The sequence below is a fragment of the Balearica regulorum genome, chromosome 2 (assembly GCF_011004875.1).
Source record: "Balearica regulorum gibbericeps isolate bBalReg1 chromosome 2, bBalReg1.pri, whole genome shotgun sequence".
NCBI lineage: Eukaryota > Metazoa > Chordata > Aves > Gruiformes > Gruidae > Balearica > Balearica regulorum.
This window is the reverse complement of record NC_046185.1, coordinates 110997713-111022538: the sequence shown is the minus strand read 5'-3', so window position 1 is coordinate 111022538 and position 24826 is coordinate 110997713. Positions and strand designations below refer to the sequence as shown.

The 24826-nt window shown below is 42.8% G+C and overlaps 1 protein-coding gene across 5 annotated transcripts in view; it reads left to right on the top strand.

The window, feature by feature from the left end:
- The first annotated feature begins 624 nt into the window (after nt 1-624).
- HECW1 (HECT, C2 and WW domain containing E3 ubiquitin protein ligase 1) overlaps nt 625-24826 on the top strand; it is a 273833-nt gene continuing 249631 nt past the window's right edge. For all 5 annotated transcript variants that reach the window (XM_075745311.1, XM_075745310.1, XM_075745307.1 and 2 more), the window contains exon 1: nt 625-833. In XM_075745311.1, coding sequence (XP_075601426.1) covers nt 804-833 — 30 coding nt within the window. In that variant the 5' untranslated portion in view covers nt 625-803. The remainder of the gene's footprint in view (nt 834-24826) is intronic.

Below are 24826 nucleotides of genomic sequence, written 5' to 3'. Positions count from 1 at the left end.
GAAGGAGGAACAGCTAGGGTAGCAGTGCTTCCCCAGCTCTTGTCCCTGTGTGTTGGGGGGAAAAGGTATTAATGATCACCCCAGAGACTATGGTGCAGGTGGAGATTTGGTGGGAGGGCTGCAGGCCTGAGTGAAGGGGGGAAAAAGGAAAAATTTTCTGTGTGCAGCAGGGTAGCTCCCCCTGTGGGGTGAGCTGGGGCACCTGCTGGAAGCCGGGGAGCGGGCTTGCGTACAGTGGGGTCCCTGCGAGACCAGCTGAGGAGAGCCGGGGAGGGGGCGAACGACTCCCGATGGGGAAGCGGTCGCGCCTCGGCACGAGCCTGCCGGGCAGACGTGCGGTGAGGGCAGCGCGGCGGCCCAGGGGCTGAGGGGCCGGGGAAGCCGGCGGGGGAACGACCTGCTCCGCACGGGCCGCTGGGCCCACAGCGGCCGACGGTCACCGCCCCGTCCCCAGGTGGCCTGGGACGCCGCCGTGCAGTGCCGGGCGGGAGGCGGGGGCCGGGCGTGAGGCGGTGCGCTGAGGGGTGGGCCGGGCGGCGCTGCCGGGCGCCCGCCGCGGCGTGTGGGTGGCTCTAGGCGGCCGGTACCCAGCGACAGGCGGCGGGGTGGGAGGAGGCTGGCGGGGCGGAGGAGGAGGAGGGAACGCGGCGGCGTTGCGGGCGTATCAGCCGGTGCTGGACTATGGTGCGGCTCGGCGGGGGCTGACACGCCGGCACCCCGTCCTCCCTCCCTCCCTGTCGCTGACAGACGGCGAGCCCTGAGCCGCACGTGTGGGATGTGAGACCTGTCCTCGCCGGGGGAGCATGAGCTGTGCCCAGGCCGGCATTGTCCAGGTACGAGGGGCTGCTGCCGCCCGGCCCCGGGTGAGGGTGGTGGGGACGGGGTGGGGGGGGCCGGCGTTGCCTCCTGGCGGGAGAAGTACGAGGCGGGATGGGGGCTGTCAGCGGCCTCGCCGCCGGGAAAGGGCCTGCCCGGGGCCGGCAGCCCCCCGCCCGGCCGGCGAGATGCGGTGGTGGGTCGTGGGTGTGCGCTGTCATCCGTGCGCGGGTGCCCGCCTTTGTGCCTCGGAGCCGGCCGGTCTGTGTGGGAATGGGGACCCCCCTCGTGTCCGTGGGCACTTCCGCGGGGGGGGAGGGGGGAGTGGCTGGGGAGGGGGGATTACTCTCCGGGGAGCATATGGGCTGTGGTGGGCTCGGGCTTAGCCGTTGGCCTGTCGGCTCAATCTCACTAGTGAGCAAATAGTGTAGAATTATGATGAGCGACGTGTTGGCAGGGATTGACATCATTTGGGGATGTGGATGCGCGCAGGCGGTGATGAAGAGTCCCGTGCTGAATTTTCAGTCGTTACATCCCTTCTCTGTAAAAGAAGCCCCCAGATTTGGTTCTTGGCTCCTTGACAATGCAGCAAAATTTAAAGCACAAACTGCCTTTTTTTCCCTGCTCCATTGCTGTAAGCCAATCTTGTGACTTCATGTTTTGGTTATTACCTTGTGTTATTATATAACTGCATTTTTTCATTAGCAATTAAATAAAATAACTTATTATAAGTATGTTAAGAACATTGCCCTAGCTTGTAGCATTGTCAAATGCTGCTTTTCTCATTTCATAGCTGGCATAGATAATGGGTTCATACTGACACAGGCACATACAGTTCATTTTGTTGTCTCTTGCATCGTTTCCTGTGTGTTTCTCTGTAGTTGCAGAAGAAATTACTTGGCCTGGGTTTAGATTTTTGCATCCTGCTGTTTGGAGCTGCAGTAGTGGTTTTTTTTAATGCTGCACTCAGCAGAAGCACGCAGTGAGACTGTACAACAGTCAGGCTGTGCTCCTGTCCACGTATTTACCAGCACTACTGTCTCATTTTGTGGGGCACCTAGCCCTGTCTGAAGGCAGCAGCAATTAGGGGCAGGGTGCTGCTGTGCCAGTGGTGCTGCGTAGCAGGTGGTCAGCTGTGCCTTTCTGATTAGTGCTCATATGAGGATTGCAGTTATTACAGTAATTCATTTTAGCTTGGGGATTCATTTTGAAAATTTGGATTTTCCACTAAGAAGGGATTATCATTTCTCTGTGTAGTACGTGTGTGTTTTATGAAGAAGTGGAGTACGGTATGTGTCCTGGCTGCTCTCTCTGCTGCTCTTGCATCTGTCTCTGAAACGCACGCCCATTTGGACAAAACAGGTGCAATGTTGACTTTCATGCTGGAACCAGAAGTAGATGTAAAAAGCAGTGCATGCTTAGTCAACACACAACACTCATCCTGTCAATGCAGTGTTTAGTATGGGGGGGGGGGGGGAGAGTATCTGCCCTTACGGAGGGAATGCTGGGTTTATTTACTTGCTTGTTTTAGGAGGGTGAGCAGGGAGTTAGCTCAGAACAAAGACTGGTTGGTCAGATGGCCAGTGCTTCTGAGGAGTGAGTGGCATGCAAGTCAGTGGTGGATGGCATGTTGTATTGCTTGTGATACATATACTGTTGCTGACTTAATGTGACCTGAGCTTTGGACTCCTAACCTTTTTAGTATCAATCAGCTCTTTCTCATCAGCTTACTCGTTTAAAACCAGAGCAGGTCAGAGCATGAAGTGATGCACTTAGTGACTTTTATCAGGAACTATCAATATCTGAACGTGGCGGTGATTTATTTAAAAGCAAACTGTACATGTGCTCAGAACATTCCAAAGAATTGATTCAAAATCCATATGCTCAGCATTTTAAATGCATTCTAATAAACAATGTGGTATTTATTGTATTCCAATAAATAACTGGCTAAGTCTTGTTACTAAAGTATATCTTTCTGTGGCTTTGTGTTTCACGTACATGGCACGTGATCTAGCATTCTCTGCGATCGTGAGATAATCCCCGTGAAGCTTCATGGAGTTTTACATGTGCTATGTCTGACGCTAAGTAGTGTTCATTCAAGGTGGTGCTGAATCTTTCTCCTTGCTTCCTTTTGACTGGTCTTCTTACAAACAATGCAATTACTTGAATAAATAGTGGGAACACAATTTAGCTTATTAGTTGCTTTTTGAAATACTGCAAAAGATGTGGTTGTAACATAGTGGGGGGGGGATCAGAGTTGAGAGAGTGATGGTGTTGAATAGTTGGTGTCGGGCCAGGACCTCTTCTAGCAAAGAGGTTGGGTTACCTGTTTTTTAAAGCTGTTGGAAATCTGTCTTGTGGATGTAGGCATTAAGGTTGCCTCTGTGGTTTCTACTTTGGAAGATGCTTTTAAAAAAAAAAAAAGCCACCAGACAACCTCTCCATTCCACCACCACCCCCCCCCACCCCACCCAGGTAAGCATGTTGCAAAGTTCAAACAGAAGGGCTTTTAGTAATTAAAAAAAAAAGGCAATTACTCCAAAGTATCTTAGTTTGTGATGATGGAGTTTGCTGGAAAATGTAACTCGTCTTCACAATGACTTTTGTTTTGTTCTAAGTGTCTCAAGTTTTACCTACTTGGTTTCCTCCAAATTTAGGGGTACCCACAAGGTCTGGCTTCAGTGTGCATAGACTGTAGTCTTTGTGGGCCCCTATAGACAGGGAGAAGAGCTCATACAAGTGCTCTGGCTCTCTCTCTTCCGTAGAAGAGATGCTTACCATCTAAGTCCAAGTATGCCTTTGAATACTACCCAAAACAGTTTCACCGGGTATCCAAATATATGTATGGCTTCCACAAGTGGCTCATACCTGCAGCTGTCACAGCTTTCCAGCATATATAGCTAGGAACCATCAGCACACTGGGAGTCACCAGCACCTCAGATGCTCCTCGGCCTCCGGTGGTACCTGCGCTGCCAGGAATGTCTCTGTAGCGACGGCTGTTTCCCACGGATTGATTTGTGAGAGTAGCTGGATCACGGTCCTGCTCACACCAGTTTGTGTATCTGCCTATTAGCATGAAAAGGAATTGCGACACCCCCTTTTCTTCAGGATGTCTGTTGTTTGTTTACGCTCAGCAGCTTTCTCGGTTTTGGCAATAAGGAGATGAGTCAGTTTTGCTTCTGTTTAAGGGCCTTTTTTACCCATTTCTCTTGTAACATTTCATGTGCTGTTGTGATTCTGCAGTGGCCTAGTGGCAAACACTGCAGGGGTTTGGTTTAATTCTTTAGAAATACATTTCTGTTGGCCTTGGATATCATGAACATTAATTCTAATAAAGTCTAAAACAGGCTAGATCTTATGTACTTAGGCATGTTCTAAAACACATCAGCATTTTGGTTTCTACTGATAATCTCAGGAGGGTAGAGGGCATGCAACACAGGAAAAATAAAAGTACAGCCAGTAGCAAAGGGCAGGCTGAGATGCCACCTACTCCAGTTGATGTTTTCCAGCTGAGATTTGAGGCCAGCAAGATGCTTAGAATTAATTAAGAAGAAATGGCAAGGTTCTTTGATGTAGGGAGCCCAGGGTCATTTTTATTACAGTTAATGAATGGTGGCTAGGCAGCTATATAATGGGCTTGTTGAGTCAGTCTTGGACTCTTTTGATCAGCTATACCATGGCTAGGGTATCCTGTTGCCAGCTCTAGAAGTAGGAGCAGGTTTCCTACTTCAGGCAGGTCTCCTCAGGAGGTGCTGGGACTGTCCCTTGGCAAGATGGTGTCCTCATCTCGGATGTTTGTGGGTTCACCAGAATATGGACCAGTAAGACTGGTTCAAGCTACAGGCTTGAACCAAAATAGGCTGTTGTCATGGGCAGCAGACTGCTGGGGGCGAGAGGCTGGCTGTAGCCCCACAGCCTGTTTTTGCTTTGGAAAGAGGGAGGAGCTGGGTTGAGCAGGGCAGCAGCTGAGCCTGAAGCCGGGTTCCCCTGCTGCAGTAGTTGTTGCAGCTCCTGTTTGTCCTCTTTGATAGCAGCAACAGAAGCCTCAGCTCCTCAAGATTCTCCTTCCCTAACTCTCCACATTATCATCTCACTCTCTTTTTTTCCATCAGTTAGGAGCAGCCTAAGCTTGATCCCAGCCCCACATCCTCCTGTCCAGAACATTGCCTACAATGCAGATAAACCTTGAGATGGCTTGGGGTCTGGGAGGGGGAAGCAATACAGCAAGCTGTTGCTTTTAGACCGTGAAAAAAGGGGGAAACCCTGATGCTTTCATTTGAAATAACGAAGTAAATGATGAGCGCCGTGCTCCCTGGGGAATCGCTGTGCTCCATTGTAGTGCAAAGCTCTTTGAGGACGCAGCAGCGCGGGCAGCGTTCCCTTGCTGCGGAGCAGAAGGTCTGTGGGAGAAAGCGTGTGCACAGCAGTCAGGAAGGCTATTACTGAGACCTTAGCTGAGGTTTCATTTCATGCATTTAGCAAAACAGGCTTGCTCTTTCACACTTTCCAGATATTTTTATATTTCTCTGCAGATGCTTGTAGAACACCAACATTTGTTTGGTTTGAAGCCTGGATTAAAATTCCCAACCAATGTCTAGAGGCAAAAAGGAAAAAAAAAGCAAGTGTTGTCCCACAATGAAAATTCATTTAAATTTGAGAGTAGTTAACCCATGAAATAGTGATGCAGTATAGAGTGTCTCTTGGACTGAATCACTTGTGTTTAAAATGGAACATGCTCTAAAAATAAATGGGTAATTGCTCCAATGTAGTCAATATGGAATTTAAAGATGACTGACAGAGTGATTTGTCATCCATCTCCACAGCAGGAGTCATCTGGGAAGTCTGTGATGTTAAAGGCATTTGTTTCTATTAGCACCTTTTAAAGTAGTTTGGTTAATGAGCTCTTGAACATCAGGACTGAAATCTGTCATGTGGTATAGTTATTTTTTCCAAACCATAGGAAAATGGGCACCATGTGCACCTTCAATTACCAAATCAGGTTTCTCAGGTCCTGAAATGTGTGGTTCAGCAGGCCTATTGTTTTAGAGAAAGGAACATGCTGTTCTGGTGCCAACAAAGTGCTTTCACATGTCTCCATGTAAAATTTAGGATGGTATCCTGCAAGCTTGGGAAGGTCTGATGTTGTGCTAAGCACTGTATGCTTTTTGCAGAGGGGAAGACTGATGGGTACTCCTCCCAAACATGTGTAAGCAGATGAGGTGGAGCAGGAAATTATCTGCTTTCCCAATGGGGAGAAGATAGCAAGAGAGGGGGAATGCTTGATGAGATGGTCAAACAAGTTGATCTTTTCAGTATGCTGGCTAAATGCTTGAGCCCTGGTTGTATGCAGCATATTGGTCAAGGAGCTGTTCTCTGGATCTTAAGTGTTGCTGTGACTTCTCTTCTTCCCTGAAACACATTGTCCTGCCAAAGTCTGTCTCTTTGGCACAATGTACATTGTATGTTGTACAGACTTTGCTAAGCTAGGTAAGAAGCAATGAAGTTGGGCATAATACAGCTTTGATTGTGAGCTGGATGCCTGCTGTAAGGTCCTTCCTGAACCATCTGACCTGTATTCCTCCTTCCAGCTGGACACAACAAATGTATGTGCTACCTGCCTGGGTATCTGTGGGTGTGCTTACAAGTGCTTGATGAACTAGTGGGATGGATGAGATCATCTGATGTCCCAAGCTGATCCTTGGGCACGAGGTGCTCCACTTTGAAATCTAGGCCCTATCAAGGCTGATAGTGTTAAAGTAGGAGATATTGTCTTGTGCCTACATCTTAATGCAGCCTCAGGAAAATTTGAACTTAGAATTCGCATTCTAATGTAGAACATCCATCAAGTGTTGGGTTATTTGACAAGTGTCTTTAATGATATGTGTGGGGGAAAAAAAAAACCCAACCAAACAAAACCCCAAAGAAAACTATGGGAGAGGCCTTAGGATTTTAATAGGAAAAATGCGTTTTTGTGTGCAACTGTACGTGGTTGCCTGAAGAAGACAAAGATGACAACAGATATACTCTCTGAAGCAGAATCTTGATTTAAATAATAAGGTTTAGTTGCTACATGCTTAATGTGAAAAGGGGGGAAAGTGGATGAAATGGATGAATTTAGTCTTGGAGTCAGAACACAGATGATGCTGTTCAAGATTCATGAAAGGCCCATTATCCATTAAGTTGTCTACTGCCTTGGTTACAGGCCTGTGGAAGCTACATAGAGATTAGGAGAGAAGTCTCTTCATGAACTTTTGCTTAATTTGATTGCACTGGCTCTCAAAGTGTAGTCAGTGTGAGGTCAAATACCATGATTCAGAAATATTACATACGTACCCTGAGTCATAGTAGAGACCTGATGCTGAGATAAAGTATTATTGAGTCAAACCCTTTGGTCTAAAAATGAACAATGCTCTTCCTAAAGGTATTGGGAACTTTGCTTGATGAAGGGCAATGCTGTCTGGCCTTTTGTGATTTTTTTTATTTTTTTTAGAGCCAAGTATCATACGGAAGCTGGCTGTTTGCTGTGCCAGCACGAAGCACTAACATTTCTTTCTTGTTGCTCTAGCAGCAGGCTACAGCAGAAATAAACATAAAAATTGCTACCCAGACTAGGTATTAAGGGCTAATGAGCTGAACTGTATTTTCTCTTCCTCTCAGACTGGAAAAGGATTCCAACATAGAATCACCTCATCCTGTGGTAGAACTTTCCAAGACCCATCGCTATGGTGGCTTATAAGAGTTGGGCTACCTGATTTGCCACTGCCTTGGTTTCCACTTCTTGATGTTCCTTAAGGATTTTGCTTTGTGTGTGAAAAGGAAATTATCCATTTTTAATACAAGCAAAGCTCCCAATAAAAAGTATGAATAAGGCAGAATTTCTTATGTTGGTCAAGGAAGTGCATGCTGGTGTAGAACCATTACCCACTTTTGAAATTTAGCTTTGTATTACTCTTTCATGCTCCTCAAACTGTCACTCTCAAAGCATCCTCTTTGCAGATTTTCAAAGGCTCTTGCTCTCCGCACATCAGTGCGCATTCTTTGATACTCTCCTTTCCCCCTTCAGTGTTCCCATTACTGCAGAACTGGGTGATTGCAAAGTACTGTTGTTCTTTCCAGTGTACTTTGCACAGATAGCTGTTCCTAGGCTGTGCAATCTTATGCCTCAGACAATTAAAACATGGGTTAATAACTCAGACTAATTCTCTGTATCCAATAGCATGATGTAGGCTAAAACCTTAGTGTCTGTATTTGAGCAATTACATTGGGGCATTTCTAATTAAAAACATATATTACCTAATTGTAAATGTCTGAATTCTTAAATATTTGTCTTTTGCACTCCACTGTGTATAAAGCAGGAACAGGTGCAGAAAGGGTATGTGCCTACCTTAAAGTGCTTAGGGTGATTTATAGACCTGGTGGTAAAAGATTTTACTGTTGTTGGGGAGAGAATGAAAAAGTTTAGGACATGGGAGCAAAAAACCAAGCAATCATGCTACAGGAAATTCAGCAAAATTGTAGCAAAGGTGTGGGTTGAACTTGCCAACTGAGCTGCTGAGATTTGTTTAGAGGTGGACCCTAGAGGAGGGTGGAAGCAGACAGGGCCTTCTAGAAATCTGATCTAAGGATCTGCTCCTTGATGTGCTTGTTGGAGCCACATAGTAACTTCTAGGTGTCAGCCATATTGTCTTGTCCAGCTTAGACCATCACAAGCTCCAGGGAAGCTGCTGCAGAACTCCTAGGAAGGATCAGACTGCCCTTGTACCCTTTCTCCTTTCTTTGTGTGTCTGCCTGGACCTGCCTGCAAAGGTGGCTTTTTGAAGCTTGGAATAGGTGTAGTGGCCCAGGCTAGGGTCCCTGAAGGGGTGTCTCAACCCTCCACCCTTGCTATCTCTAAAAACTAGAGTCTAAGGCTCTGGTTGGAAATGAGTAAGAAACAATTTCCAAAAGATCGTACAGGAAGAAGTTGCTTGATTACAGAAAAAAAGATGGATATAGGGTTGTGAGGGAGAGGTTATATGTTTAAACCTCTACTTGGAGTTGGAATAGAAAAGTTTCTGGCAGTTTCTGCATCTGTAAAATATCTTGATTGCCCAGTTCATATCAGAATGACTTTCTAATGTTTATCAAATATGGATTTTGTCTATGTGTGTATAAATTATTTGTTGTTAAAATATGATTTTGAGGTTTGGACTCAAAGTTAAATATATGCCTGTTTTGACCTATTTTTCCCAAACCTAATTCTGCCAGCTCTCTGTGCATACATGATGTTACTTGCTTGGGGAGTCCTGCTGACTTCAGAAAGACAACGCACCTTAGGAAAGCTGGTATGTAAGTGGTGGTAGCAGGCTCAGGGTTTGCATGAGATGGGCTGTCAGGCTAGCTCAGCAAGGGGAAGACATGGAATAGGATGTTTGAGGAGGAGTCTACTAATTTAACACTGTATCATCTAGTAGTTCAGGAAGGTTCATCCTGAATAGTATGTTTGGCTGACTTGTGACTTCCTTGTAATAGCTCTGAGAGATGGACAGGAGATCAATCTAATTGATGGCCTTCTGATAACTCACTAGAGTGCATCAGAAGGAGTGCATCTCCTTTAGCTATCTGGACCAAAAGGTATATAAAAGCAGTATTGCTAATCCAAATAATCCCTGTGGGACCATGAGAGGGGACACCCACATGCTGAAATGAAAAGTGATGAGGGCCTTAAACAAATGAAGACCTAAGCTGCTAAGTCTATATGGCATACTGTGAGCTTACTAGCTTATATCCAGGACACTGTAGCCATGTTTTGTGCAGCACTGCACCAAAAAGAGAAGCATTACAGATTAGCTTGAGTTGGCTGCTCACAACTGGTTTATGTGCAGGCAGCAGTAAGAAGCTCTGTGATCCCCAGGGCTTTTATTTCTAGGTTTTATTTATTTTATTTTTTATGTGCAGGCAAAAGTGGCTTGCTGCATCTCTGCCTCCTCAGTGCGCTTGTGCCCTGAGTTAGGTGCAAAGCTGCTTAACAGCTCCTGAAGGGAGGCAGGCCCTTGGAAGCAGATACTCTAAAACCTGTGTGTTGGGTAGGGCCTGTTGCTTAGGGAGGAGCTGCCCTGTCCAGGAAGGAGTGTTGTTATTTCCCTTGCACATGATTTAGATCAGACCTAGATCTGTGACTTTCCAGGAATGTGCCCTAACAGGCAGGGAGCTCCTCTAAGTATTATGCGAGTATGGGATGTGATTTACACCCATGTGGCCAAAGTTGCCATGTTCTTCATGGAAGATTTGAAGATTCATTGAGCCAGAGAGCAAGAGGGAGCATAACTCTGATTTAATGGCTAGAGTGGGAGTTTCTGGGTTCCATTGCCAAGGACTGGTTCATGTGTTTTATATGCAGAGTAGCAAATGAGGTGTCAAGACTGGTGTTTCTGGGATGCGCAGGAGCAGAACACTAGGTCCCTGAATCCTGTTATGGTGAAAGCAGGGCTCAGTAGATGTGACTACCATTTTCAACTTTAATGCTGAAATTCTGTGTAAGTCCCATTCTTTTGATCTGGCCCAAAATACCTATGTTCAGGTTTACAGTCTTCTGAACTACTGCCTCAGTGATGTATCCAATGGGAATCTGCATGTTTGTTTGGCTTGGTTTACGCAGTAGTTTTCTAAGTTGAATACTGGTAGCTAATGGTGAATATGGAAGCTTTCAAAGACAAATTCCCATGTAATAGGATACCAATATAATTCAATCAGAGCTTTGATAAACAACAGATTATATGTTGTAACCAGTTCTTCAAGCCTCAGAGGACCTAGGATCAGAGCTCAGAAAGCTGCTGGGCTCACCTCTGACTTTGAGTGAGAAGATATAGATGAGAGGTTACTGAAAAAAAAGCTTTCCAGGTGCATCTCTCAGCCAAAGCCATTGTCTTTCCATACCCACTTCCCTTGATTCTGTGTTCACTGTCTCTGATAGATGGTAGGGTGGGAGGGAGACTTTGCAGCCAAAGAGGTCTCAGCTGGACTTCATGTAAATTGAGGATTTCTTGTCAGAGGAACATCGTTAACATCACAGTTCATGCCAAATGAATCCAAAAAAAGTTAGCTCCCTCTCAGACCTTTTAGGCTTTTTCTAGTTTTTAAAGGAAGCAGGGGGTAAAAAACTTCTTGGGCTTAGGTCAGCAGGCAAATTCTGCATCTGCTGGAGGTAGCAGGTCTTCTGTCTAATAAAGAACCATTTTTATGTAATTGCTTTGGAGGAAAAAAACCCATGTCCCATTTTAGGCCTGAGAGGGTTGGTGTTGAGCAGACTTTTAGAGACCACTGACCGATTGCGATGTTCCTCCTCTTGCTGTGTGCACTTTGCATCCCTGCTGTGCTGTCCTGCTGGGCTTGCTTTCACAGTCCAGCTTCAGGTGTGGTTCATGAGGTTGGACCAGCCCTTGGCAGCCCTGCTGAATGCTGAGTCACAGGGAAGAGCTGGAGATACAAGTATTACTGAGACTTCTGCAGCACTGGTGGATTATTTGCTGAAAACTAGAGACCCTCACAAATCGCATGCACTTTTTCAGTTGTTGATTGAGATTGGAGGTATAATTCTGATGTTCGTTTTCAAATAGCTGGTTGCTTGAGTAGAGCTGAATTGGTTGCCATGTGAGCCACCCTGAGCCTACCATGCCTCTTTAAAAAAAAAAATCCATATATTTTTTCCTTGCATATATTTTGTGGGAATACATGTCACTTATGTGCAGACATTGAGTCACCCTTGTTTTGATGACACCTTTCCTTAGATTCTCTCACTCACAGAGAAGACAGGCGACCTGGCAGGAGCAAATCCAATGCACTGCAAACGTGCAGCATAATTACCTTCTCGAAGTAGCTCTGGTGCATGCATGTGGGAGGAGGGGAGGCATAGTAAGTAATGGAGCTGCATGAAAATTTACTAGTGGAACGGTGTTCTGTCAAAAAAAACCTGCTGTTTTAAACAGAATCAAAATGTTCCTCATGAGAATGTGTTTGTACTGCAGCTGGCAGCTGTTCAGAGGACCTTCAGCCCTGCAGCCTTGTTTAATGATCAGATCCAGTTGGGAGAGATCAGAGATGGAGGTGTGGCAAGGTGGTGGTTGTTGTTGTGCTTCAGCTTTTAAGGAAAACTTCAAAATGCTTCAATTTCCCACAGTGCAGAAAATGAGACTTGACCTACTCTGCTTCATACAGCTGTTTCTTAAAACTATCTACTGTCTCCAGCACACATCATTATAGTGTTGTACTATTGTCTTTACTTCATGGAAGCCTGGGGCTGATCTCATCGCTACGTTGAGTTCATTTAGATCACTGATCTTGCACTAGGGATGCATTTAGCCTGTGAAGTCTTAAAATACTTGTGGAAAGGTTCACTGCATATTTATGTGGGACAGAGACCACACAGACTTTTCAGATTGCAGTTTGGTAACATGCACTAGAAAACAAAAGCATGTCAGTAAGGGAACCACCTCTCTTCCTGCTTGCTTTTTTGGCTTTAAAAAGATCACCTTAAACAGGGTCCTGGCTCCCTTTTTAAATTCAAATTTTCCAGTTTAGATACTAATGTTATTTTAGCAAGGTTTTCCTTACCCCCCACCCTGACACTGGTGGGAGCAATTTTTTTCCCCCTCTCATCATTACCTCTACTTCTCTCCACCTCCCAAACACCTTTTTTGTAGCCATTGAAGGCTAATATGTCTATTCTCTCAGTAGCAAGCCTGTAAGATGTTTGGGCTTCCAACCTAAGGTGGTGCAAACAAAACATAGTGCTACTGTTTAGGCCCTTCTGGTTTCAGTGGTGGTGGGACCTTATTTTTGGTTGCAAAAAGGCCGGTGCTTTGCAGCTAGACTCTCTTACTTAGAATAGAGCAAAGGCAAACTCTCTGCTGCAGAAAAGTGTTATTGTTAAAAAGTGTCCTTCAAGGAAAGAAATGTCCCACTTTGGCTTCACGTCTGTGGCAGTCAAACTGGGCACCAGTGCAGTGGACAGAAAAATGATGTCTTCAGTTTAGTCTTAATATTTTCAAGAGCTTTTTCTTTCTCTCCTTTTGTGGCACTTTGTTCCTGCAAAGACGCCTCTTTTCACCCTTTGCCCTGTGGGTTGCTTTAGTGTGGTGAAGACCATCCTCCAATTGCTTAGTCTGTTGAAATGTGAGTGTGGAAAATACATTTTTCTTAGTGTGAACACTCAGTACATTGTTCAACAACTGAGTGGTTCCTTGTTCAGAGCATGCTGCGCAGTGATAACATAACAGCTTTGTCATCTTGTAAATAAGGTGAAGAAAGAGAAGGTTAATGGATTTTTTCATTGTCCTGAGACTATTTCTTGTTCTGTTTAGTTAACCAATTTCTTGTACTTATTTGCTAGCGCTTGCCTTGTATCCTGTGCATACAGATACCCTTTGGTCTTTCCCTGGCCCTGTACCCCTTCCACTAAATAATGGGCTGGAAGGAAGTCCCTGCTGTGTCACTAGCTTCCTGGGTCCAGGTATCCAAATAGCCTGAAGAAGAACTAGTCTTGAAGTGCTCTGTTGTTGGGGTAAAATTTGGAGGTATCAAACTTCTTGTGTGCCCATGGACAAAGCAAAAGAATAGCAGCAGCAACTTTATCACTGTGCTTAATGTTTTTACAGGCTGAGTGTAGATAGCCAAGTATTATATATGAAAAACAATTATATTTTGAAAAGTTCTTTCCTTTTTCCTTTAAGGTATGCTGCTGTCCATGGATGAAAGTGGGAATCTTTGAGAGATCCTTGTCATGTTCTGCCAGGAATGCTTAGCCATATTCAGTTTGTGGATCCTAAATCTTCAGACCTTAAATGCTCTTCTACCAGGGATGTGACACACCATACCACACCCCCCGTAGAAATGTCATGTCATATCTGCTGTTCAATTATCTATGTAACCTGCATTCTTCAGGCCTCACAGTTTAAGGAAAAAAACCTTTTTTTTATAGTTAAAGGGAATTTTCTATATTGCAGTCTCTGCCCATTGCCTCTGGTCCTGTCACTGGACACCGCTGAGAAGAGCCTTGCTGAATCTGCCTCATTCTATCCCACCAGCTATTTATTCACATTGATAAGATTCCCGAGTCTTTTCTCCAGGCTAAATAATCCCAGTGCATCCTTTGCTTTTTTAGGCAGTCTTTCCTGCATGTTAGTCATTTCCTTGGGTCAGGACATGCATCTATGTAGCTGCATGGAGAGCTGCGTCAGGGAAGTGACCTTGGTTAGAAGTAATCTTTATTTTATGCTATGTGTCTTTAACCCAGATGAGGTCTGCTTGACTGTTCTGTGAAGGCTTATGGCAATGTAAGCAAACAGCAGGCAAAGGCTGGGAATGAGGAGTGGAAGGCAGGCAAGATGTTTCTTCTTGTGGAAGTGTAGTTTATGGTGGCTTAAAGTGTCTGTGACAGTAGTTACCTGTGCAGACTGTGAACAGATCTGAAGACCTAAGGGTGAAACTCTTTGGTCTAGAGTTACTAAGAAACCAAAGCAACACAGATGGCATTTTGGCAGGGATTTTTGTCTGCCATGAGACAATTTTTCTATATTTTTCTACCCTCACCCAAACCGTTTTCTGCTCAGGAACCTTCTTAACTGATTGTGTTTCTGTGGATTTAGTACCCTTCAACAGACCTGATGTATGAAACCTCCCTGCTTTCCTTTGAACCTATGTATACATTTATTGTAATTTGAAAATGAATTTTAAAGCTGAACTATCCATCACATTAAGAACCATCTCCTTTAGTCTGTTGTGAGCCTGACTTCTAATGCCTTCTCTTGATGCTCCCTTGTAGTGGAAAAGAAAGTGAATGATCCGCCATTCTCTTTTCCACTTTCCAGTCTGGAAACCGCTATCATATCTTCCCTCAGTTGTCTTTTATCCTTCTCGGAACCTTCTCTTAATCTTAATCTTCGGTACTAGCAATACCCTTCCTCTCCTAATTAGTTACCATTATACTATGCACTCCTGTTTTTTCAGATATTTCTTTTGCATTAACTCCTAAACTAATTCTTACTTCTATCTCCAACCCCTAATGTGCAATTTTGCATCTCTAGTTGTAACTCTGCTTATCCTGTGTGGTCCTGTTTCACTGCTACCTCATCTGGATCCAGTGCAGTTTCTTGTATGTGACCCCTTTTCTCTCCTTTTTTTCTTCCTGCCACCCATATTTAGGTCTTGGACTTAGTCTTGGTTTTAGTCTTTGACTTTATCAGACCAAATTCAGCTCTGTTCTCATGTTGGTCATTTTTTTATCCTTTTCTATTGTAGTCTTTACTTCATCTTGCTTTCTGCAAGGTAAAACTTTGCTGTGAATGTGTATTTCTCCTCTGTTCCATTTTATTTGAATCCCAGGTCACTTTTTTGTCTATTTATATTATTTTTCTCTTCATGGATCTGCTGAATACTGCTGATTCTTAAATACATATTCTCATGCCTTCTGTCCCTTTTGCTTAATAATTAACATGACTGAAGTGCTTAGTTTCTGCCATTGGTATGGCAACTCTCTTCATGCTACTTTCTCTACTCATTGAGCCAGTAGTAAGAGTCTGCCTGAGTAGCTTATTACTTTTTTCCTTCAAATCCTTCAAAGTATTTACTACTACAAAATGGCTATTGTGATAATATCTGTAAACTGCTGTTACATATTTATCTTGTCTAAAAAAAGGTTTTCAGTTTTTTGTAGAGATACTGACTGGATGATTTGCAGCTCAGTGCTATACTTTGCATTTCACATATTGTGTCTGATGTTAGCCCTTTGAGACAATTGTTTCTGTTTTGGACATTTTTTACTTTGCCTTATTAGTAGGTGGTATCATATTTAAATCTTTCAAAATGCAGAAGACCTTAATGAGTTTGGCTTGGGATTTTCATGCCCAAATTACTTGTTGGGATCATTATGGCTGTTAGAGGCTGCTTGAGGAGTCTTGTCCTTTTTGGTGGATGTTCTGGGGATCTTTCTCCCTCTGTTGTATTACATATATCTCTCCTTACTTGAGCTGTCTAGATTTCAGCCCTCTTGTGTCAGTGAAATAACTGAACTCTCTGCAGTGGGGAGAGGGGCTTGGGATGTATTTTAAGGTCAGTTGGGTTTTCCTGTGGGGATACTTTTCTCTAGAGAGTGTGAGCCTGGATGCAAACTTTAGCAAAACAGAAATGGATAATGTAAATCTCACCTTATATATCTATTACAGGGCCTGTAATATATCTATGACAGGGTTATCTGTGGCCACAGAGGACTGGAATTGCTGGTCAATATTTCTGTGCTGGTTCATATTAGCATTTTCTTGAAGTACATGTTAAAATCATCTTCCTGGACAGTTTAGTTTTGCTTTAACAGAGGGGCTGCATATCATTACGTTCAGTGGAAGGTGTCACAACCAGTAATGGTTGATTCATAATCACCAGCATGTAACTTTGTAGAGCAATGTAGTTTTTGGAAAGTATGAAGGGTGATTGCATAGCCAGCCAGTATTTCTGTCCATAACTTTTGAAAAATCAGGAGTTAGACTCCCTTCCAATGTAGGTATTTTCAAGGCTTCTGGTTGGGACACTTTCTCTTACGGGACTGGGGTTCACAACTTGAAGACTTTCAGTACATGCTGGTTGGAGATTTATTTCTGGAAAGGAAAGCTGAGAGATTGTTCTGTGACCCTGTGACTACAGGTACTACTTACATTAGGAAAAGCATTGATTTGTAAACTCGCAAAAGTGCTGTTCTCACTGGAAGGCAGTTAGATTTGGGGGTCTTTTTCCCCTCTTACTTTGTGGTAATAAAAAAGTTTTCTTGCTGATTCTGTTCTAACTTGGCTATGTTTCACTCTTTCCTTTACAATCTCCTAAGCCTTGTTGTATGGCCTTTTATATGTTTATTTAACAAACATCAATGTAACTCACTTAAAAAGAAAAATCCTCTCATCTTCTCTGAGGGTTAATCAAGAGAGAAACTTTCTAACCCATGAAAGCAGGGTAAGACTGTCTCTACTCTGAAATATTCAGTAAAGGAATCCAAGGGAAATAATACCCTGTGATGATACCTCAGGGAAGATTTAATTAAGAAAACGAAATTGCATTAAGACTGACCCATTGTGGACTGCCAAAAAGCCAACAGATGAGGGAGAAATGTTAGCAGTGTTTGCCCATCAGTAAGAGCCTGTGAGATATGATGCTCCACAGTGGCTTAAAGTGATGTTTAATTACCTTATTGATTAAGGTTGTCTTTTTAAATTCAGTACTGAAGGGAACATGTCTAGTCTGTGAAATGGCTTGCAAGTTCTGGGGATCAGGGCTGGTCACGGCCCGTGGCCATGCATGGGTCTGCTCATGCCTTGCTTAAACTTCATACTAAGAAGCTGCCTGCAGAGATACTGTTTCCAGCCTTCACTGGCTAAAAGGGAGTTGCTCTCTGGTGCATGGCACCAGTTGAAGAGTGCTGTTCAGTAGCCATGCAAACCTCATGTGAAGTTGTACGTGGAGTGAGTAAGTTCACTAAAATTTCAGCAGGCTTATGTTGCTTTAAATTGATGGGATTAATTTTTCATCCATGTTGGCCAGAAGCAGTTTTGCACTGACTGAACCCAGAAGGTGCAAGGGCAGAAGATCAGCCAAGGAGTGGAGACCTACATGTGATGGCAGATATTAAGAAAGCAGCAAAAGCTTTTTTCTGGAGCTCATGTTGCCCTAGGTCTACTAGAGGCATGGAAAGGAAGCAGCTTGCTTCTTCCCTTGGTGTGAGCAGGTTTTGTAAAGCTCAGAGCTGTGCACTGAGGGAAAGTGCATCTAGGTTCTGCTCTTGCCTCTACAGGTGAGGATTGCTTTCTGATTCACAGCTGAGGATTGAATTGGGAAACTCTTTGGAAAGATCATATGAACCAAGGAGGAGGGAATGTAGGGAACCTAACACTTGATCCTTTAATCCCCTAGGCAATGCTTTTGAAATATGTTTGACTCATGGGGTCTTGAACAAACCAGTGAGTGACATTTAACAGATAAAGGCTGCAAGGATGGGTCTGATGTCTGTAATAACATGTATGATTTTGTAAGTCAGCAGTCATCCCTGTGTTAGGGCTGAGCGGTTTCTCTTGTGCCCCACGTGTTGTCTGTATCCCCAGAGGTCTCAGCCTGCTCTCTGGCAATTACGCAGGCATTCCCTTGCTCTCGCCATTAGTGTAATGGCTAGCAAGAACATCACTTATCCCTTTGCTCTTGAGTGACTGCTGCTTCCATAATCTCTTCTGCATTAAACTAATGGATGACTTGTGTATGCAATTTTTCTCCCCTTCCTCATGTGGTGAGGAGGGTACCTGTCATTGCTTTTGTTCCATTTGTCTTTTATTGCAGGTGAAAATAGAAGAATTTGACAAGAAATTAGAGCAACTGTCATATCTTGTTGTGTCCCACAATATTCTGCAAATCTTACTAAAAGTATGCAAATAATAGAAAATGCCAGCTGAGAAAAGAAAAAAACACCCCCACATTGAATTACTTTGCTGCCATGTATAATTCCTCAATTGCAAGAAAGCAGATTCTCATCACAAGCAGTCATTTTACCTGGCTTTTATTTATTCATCTTTCAGTTAGAAGTGATATTTAAAGTAGCTACTTGATAAAATGGAAGAGTGACCATTTCCAAGCCATTCCTTATGAAAGAGGAAGGAAAATTTTGCTTACAGATACAGTACCTCTCCCACTGTCTTTTACTGCGAAGAAACAGTGATTTTACAGACCTACTTCATCTTCTCTGGGTTTAAAACATCATTCCAAGAAATAAGTATCTATTTTTTTCCCCCTTTGTCAATCCTGTTGTGCCCTTCTGTTGGCCATCCTTTTTTGAAAGGAAGGGCCTGTAGATGAGTCCTTACCAGCCCTGGTTTTGGGAATATGTTTTATAGAGCACAAATGACTGCTTGCTATGTCTGTTCTAGGAGGCCATAGAAATACAGGGCTGGAAGTGACCTGTGGAGGCAGAAGCAATGATGCCTTCAGCGCTCACCAGGAGCCTGCTCTCAAAGGCTGCTCAGGATGGAGAGTCAACACACTCCTGTTGAAGCATGTACCTGTGCTGCTCTCTTTATTGTTAGGAGGTTTTTCATAATGTTTAAGCTGATTCTTGTTGTGGTGTCATCAGTCCCATCCACTGTAGATGCAAGAGAAAATATTCTTTCTTCTTTGCAGTAGCATCTTAAATACTAAACTGTCACTTGCACTGTTCTGCTTGCTCCATCTCCTGTCTTTTTTTTCCCCTAGGTTTTTGTTAACCAGTGCCAGTTATATGTATATCTCTATCGGTTGTGTTTTCTTGAGTTTTGTTCTTTCCTGTGGCTCTTCTCTGGACTTGTTCCAGTTGTCTTATATTTTTCTTCAAATGCAGTGCCTGTGTGAGGATGTAGCACTGCAGCTGAAGCTTTGCTGATGCTCAGTAGAGTGGAAGGATGACTCCATGTGATATGCAGGCCACAGTCCTGTTTATCTGTTCCAGCTGGCTTGTTTGTCTTGTGCTCAGTAGCTTGACACTGACTTGTGTTCAGATTGTCATCCCCTCTTCCCCATGGATCCTCTCTGGGGACTCCCGCCTGGCTAGAAGTTTTCCTTACTGTATTTATGCAGTTATTTCTGCCTGTGTGTACAGATTTGTTTTTCTTTCCTGTTTTTTCCAATTTCTTCAGTTTGTTACAATAATATTGGATTTGAATCCTTCACATCTGCAGTATTCCTTGGTTCTATTTAGTCTACAGATTTAATAAGTTGATTCTTTCCTGTCATCTAGTTAAAGATGGAGCAGGACTTAGGCCACAGTTCATCCAGGTATGTCCTATACACTCATGTAGAACCAGTGATAACTGCTGGATACAGGTCTCCAAGTTTGCTTCGCTTAGATCATGTTTTCCAAACTTTCTTAAGAGAATGTTGTGTAAGGCAATATCAAAAACCTCATTTAAAGTCAAAGTATAAAGTATTTGTGCTTTTTCCTGAGTCACAAAACCTATTACTTTGCTGCAGAAGGAAATTAAATTGGTTTGAGGTGATTTGTTGTTGATGAACCTCTTGTTACTTCCTGTCCTCAATATCTTGATGCTTTTTTTGGATTTGGCCCACTCAAAGAGCTCTTGGGATCTCTCATCAGAGTAAATGCTCGCTAGAGGGATTATAGTCCAGGCTTATTCCTCTTTGTCTAGACTTCGCAGTCTCTGGGGCAGGCTCTGTGTTTACCTCCATGTTCTGGAGAAGTATCTGGTAAATCTTGAGCCCTCCTGAAGTCTGAACAATAAGATTGTCCAAATTCAATGCAAAGGGAATAAAAAATCAGATATTTTTTCCTCTCCCTGGGGACTATTGCAAGATCCAGAAAGTTAATAAACTGGCCAGGTGCATAGTGTGTCAGTTGGTGCTATGATCTGTGCAGCAGTCATCAGCTAGAAAGAGTATTTGGCACTATTACCTGGAATATTTTCTAATTATTTAGATTGCACCCAAGTAGAAGAAACACTGCTACTTCAGATAAACAGAATCTTTTTTCCCCCGATACCTCACACATTTGTAGTCAAATGAATGAGATAGGAAGAAGGTGGGATCCAATACATAGCATAGACTTTATTTTATTCATGATATGGTTAAAATGAAATTACTGTAGTTTTACGATCTGCTTTTTCCCCCTGCTGTGTGTGTAGGGAAATCTTTATGGACAAGAAGTCTCAAAGTGTTTTCTAGATACCTGTCTATAGTGAGAAAGTAGATGTGTGAAAAAGAAACAGAATTAAAGTTGTAACATCTCAGTGAATCAGGCTGTCTTAGTACAGGCATTTTGCAGGGCTTCAGCCTGTCCACATCAGGGTGGATGTTAGATCTCAGCTGTTTTCAGAGCGTAGGAGCACTGGAAGATATTCATCCATTTTTAAGGTGTATTTTTTAAAGACTTTTTTTGTGAGCTGAATCTGAGTCCTAAAATTTATTCTCATCTAAAATATACTTTATTTACTGAAAGTTATTTTATTGCTGTGTAGTTGTGGAAAACTTCTGGTCCTCCTTCCTGTTTTGTACAGTGCAGCTTAGCTGCCTTATTCAGTTTGTTTCTTGCTGGAACTCTGAAAATAGTGTTACATGCCTCACAACTTGATTTATCAGCTGTAAGGCAGGTTTTCTGCCTCCATGTTAACACTGGAAGTATAGAAGTGTTGGTTATATATCTAGTTTTGTGCAATGCACATTGGAATACTCTCTATATACAAGAAAACATGTAGACTTCTAAGATTTCAGAGGAGAGTCTCTGCAGCCTGTGTGGAGTTATAGCAGAATGGGTTTCAGGCACTTTGATATTTGTACTGGTTTTTTTCTGACAAAGCCTTTGGGCTGATGGATCTGTAAAGTTTTCCCTTTTGTAATTTTTTTCTGTCAAATATTTAGCTCTTGATTTTTTTCTGAAGTCTATCAGCTGAGGAAGATGACATATTTCCTCATATTTTTAGTGTTTCTTTCTACTTCTCCCACAGAGAATTAACTGGTTGAATATTAAATATCTAGTCTTAGTCTTCACTCAAATGCATTTATAAAATACAAAATCTTTGTGGTTGCAAGCTATGAAAGGCTGCAGATTGTCAGTGCTGGGAGTAGAGCCATCAAGTGTGGAGAACTGATATGATTAGCAGATGCGATATATCGTCCATAAAACATAATAGATATTTTATTTGACAAGATTTAGCATCAATTCAGGAAGGGATTGTTCTTCATGATGGGTCTTTAAACATTCATTTATATGTTTCCTCATTCAGAGCTTTTATTATCAGTGATTCAAGCTGTTTCATGAACCAACGAACTTACTTTGTCCCTGATTGAGCAAAGATTTAGACATATCTTTAATTTTGAAGCAAGAAGACTCTGCATGCTGATTAGAGGGACTCTGCTTAAAATTAGTTTGAATGGGCTAAAGCAGTGTTTGTGTCTATCAGATTTTGTTCAGGGAACATAAATGCTTAGGATCTTCCTACTGGGAAGATACCTCATAAGTCCTTAAAGTAATTTGATGGTGGCTTTTAGTTATAGCTTCCCATTCTTTTAATTTAAAGAATCCAGGAATAATAAATATCAGAGTTTTAAAGTGCAGGGAAACAAATACAAGTTTTTGGTATCCACCATTCACTTTAAAGAGATGCCTAGATGATTTTTTTTAGTTATTTTCTTTAGAAATTCAGCTCTGTAGTAGTCTGTTTAATCAAGGCCTTAATCTGACCACATATGTAAGTAATGGATCATTAATTCATCTTATTAAACCATATGCATTTTATGCAGCTTGTATGGTTCATAGGTTTTTTCCCTGCCTTCTGTGCTTTTTGAAATTATTTGGGAAAAATTATTGGGCAAGGTTTTTTTAGTATCTAGATAATCTGAAAATGAATCTTAGATTTTCCACATATGTTGTTCATCACTTTGAAGCCCTTAACTACACTGGTTTTGAGAACATCGGTGAAAGAAGTGACATCTCGGAAAGCATTGTGTGAATTATTAGTAAATGTTGATGGTTTAATAGTGACCTCATTTTTTGTCACTCCTTGTTAGATTTGCTAACATTTCAAAACATTTGTGTTTTCAAGGAAGAATTTCTCCTCCCCAGCCCATCTTCCTCCTTTCTTGAGTCTGCCGTGAAGATGCGAGGCTGGATCTGACATGATCTCCATGGCAGCACACATTAGTTTCCATGGCAACATATTTCACAAACAACCCTACAACTTTACTACAGTGTCAAACAAAAGGAGAAGCAGGAGAAGCCTGACTGTTGGAGCAGGCTCTGATCGAGGTTAAAATTAAGAAGAGGGGGAAGGGAGGCACATGGAAAGAGGTTGGGTGAGATAATGACATCTTGCAATTTGTCCTTTTAAAGCTCTTGCTCCAGGGTAAGCACATCATTTAAAAAAAGCCTAAATTCTGCAGTCCGTAATTACTGTGCCATGCAGCTGCATTCCTGCACATGAGTAGGTAAGTGATGTGCTGTCACAAGTCTTTTGTCCCAAGATACATCTTTAGCCTGGTTTCTGAAGGAAGTGAGGCTTAAGGAATAACAATCCTCTGTTCTGGTTGTCTCTCTCCTACTGTACCTCCCCTGTAGCTTTTGATCCCATTGATCAGATTACTTGAATTTGACAGAGGGACCAAAGTTGAGGAGGTAATTAAGTTCTTCTTGGTGTTGTGAAAAGCTGGGTTCTGGCTCCCTGTTCAGTCCCTGGAAGGACAATTGGAGAATTACAGGCATCTAAGCTAGATGGGTATAATAAGCAATGTAATAAAGCCTAATTCCTTTGATGGCATGAATTCAGAAAAATGTTTAAGGTCAGTGTGTCTGTTTCTCATGAGATTCTTTTCTAAACCACAACGTAAGGGAACTACAAGAGATTGATGCTCTCAGAAACAGTGCAGGTTACTTGTCTTTCAAGATAATGGTACTGGGAAGACACAAGGGAAGATATGTAAGAACTACAAGGTGTGAAGGGGCTTTCAGTTACAGACTGAATGTAATCCATACTTCAGGTTTGTAGAATGCAAAGATTGCAGGCAATAGACACGTTGCATTGTGCATGTTGTCTGGTCAGGAAGCTAAAATGCAGCTGTTCCTGCCCCCATCCGTGTACTTGTCAGGCTACTACTAGCAACCAAATGTGAAAATACAAGGTAGAGTTGGGGGATGGAGAACTTGTAATGAGAGGGTTTGGGAGCATGGGCAAGGATAAATCGGTGTATTCGGTGGTCTGCTCTGTTACTTGGGCTGTGCATGTCTCCTGTCTCTGAAAGATGCAGTTCCACATGCATGGGAAAGATTGCGTGATTGCATTTATGTCACTGGAAGGGTGGTGGTGTTTTGGCAGAATCCGTTTCCTAGCTGTATTGAAAGTGATTTTAAAAAAAAAAGGAAAGAATGTGAAAGTAGCTTAAAGATTTATATTGGTCCTGGTTTAGAAGCAGAAGGCTGCCACATTACTCTTGTCACTTCAGAGTAATTCTGAACAAACTTAGTATGGCATACTGTCTTGCCTGTGAGCTTTTATGGGAGGATTTTTTGTTTTCTCGGATTTTTTATTTAAAAATATTAGGCTGCATTATAGACGTGACTGTACAGGGCTAAATGCAGGAGAGAACTCATAAGTATCAAAGATATCTTTTGATGAAAAGAAATACAGATAACCCACACTAGCATTGCTGTAGGTGGTGGTGTGGCAAATGGAAAGCAGGGTTTTTCTGGGGAGCTGCCAGGGCAAGAAAGAGGCACGTTGTGGAGAAGTGGCGTGGGGCTGGGGGCATTGCCCTGATCAGGGAATGGGATCCAGCCCTTGTGGGTCCTAAAGGGCTGCGTCTTCTAATACGTTATTGTGCAGAAGTGACTTACCTCCTGTAGACCTCTGCTTACTATATAAAGTATTTAAGTGGCAAGATACTCTTTCTGAAGTAAAGAAAAACACTTGTCTTGCAGAATTGTTTTTTTTGTTGTTGTTCTGACTCTTGGAAATGATCCTGGTGGAAATGGTCTGTTGAACAGAGTTTAAATGAAATGGCCAAATGAAATGGTCAAAGATGTACATAGTCATGATTTATTGCCTACCTTTCCATTTTACCTGATTACTGTGTTGTTTTCAAAAGTGACTAGTGTTTTGTTAGTGGATCTTAGTTTCTCTGAATCTCCTCAGAAGCTAGTTCTTAGAGGTCCTCCATGTTCTGAAAATTAAGTCCTTTAAGTTTCTGGTGAAACAGATGCGTGCAAACACTACCTGTATTAAAAGGCTTGCCTATAGCATTACTAACTGTATAACCAGCCTATGCTATGCTTCTGGTTTTTATTAAAAAAAAGTAATAGATGTGATAAACTACTAAGCTTCCAAAATACCAATATTGATTTTTTTTTTTTGTGGCTGAGGTGCCATCTCAAAACACTTAGGAGGGTTGATGTGGAAATTCAGACATTCTTGCTTAACCCCTTTTTGTGGTGGTTATGTTGTGTTGTGTCCTGCCTAGGCATCACAGGGTGCTT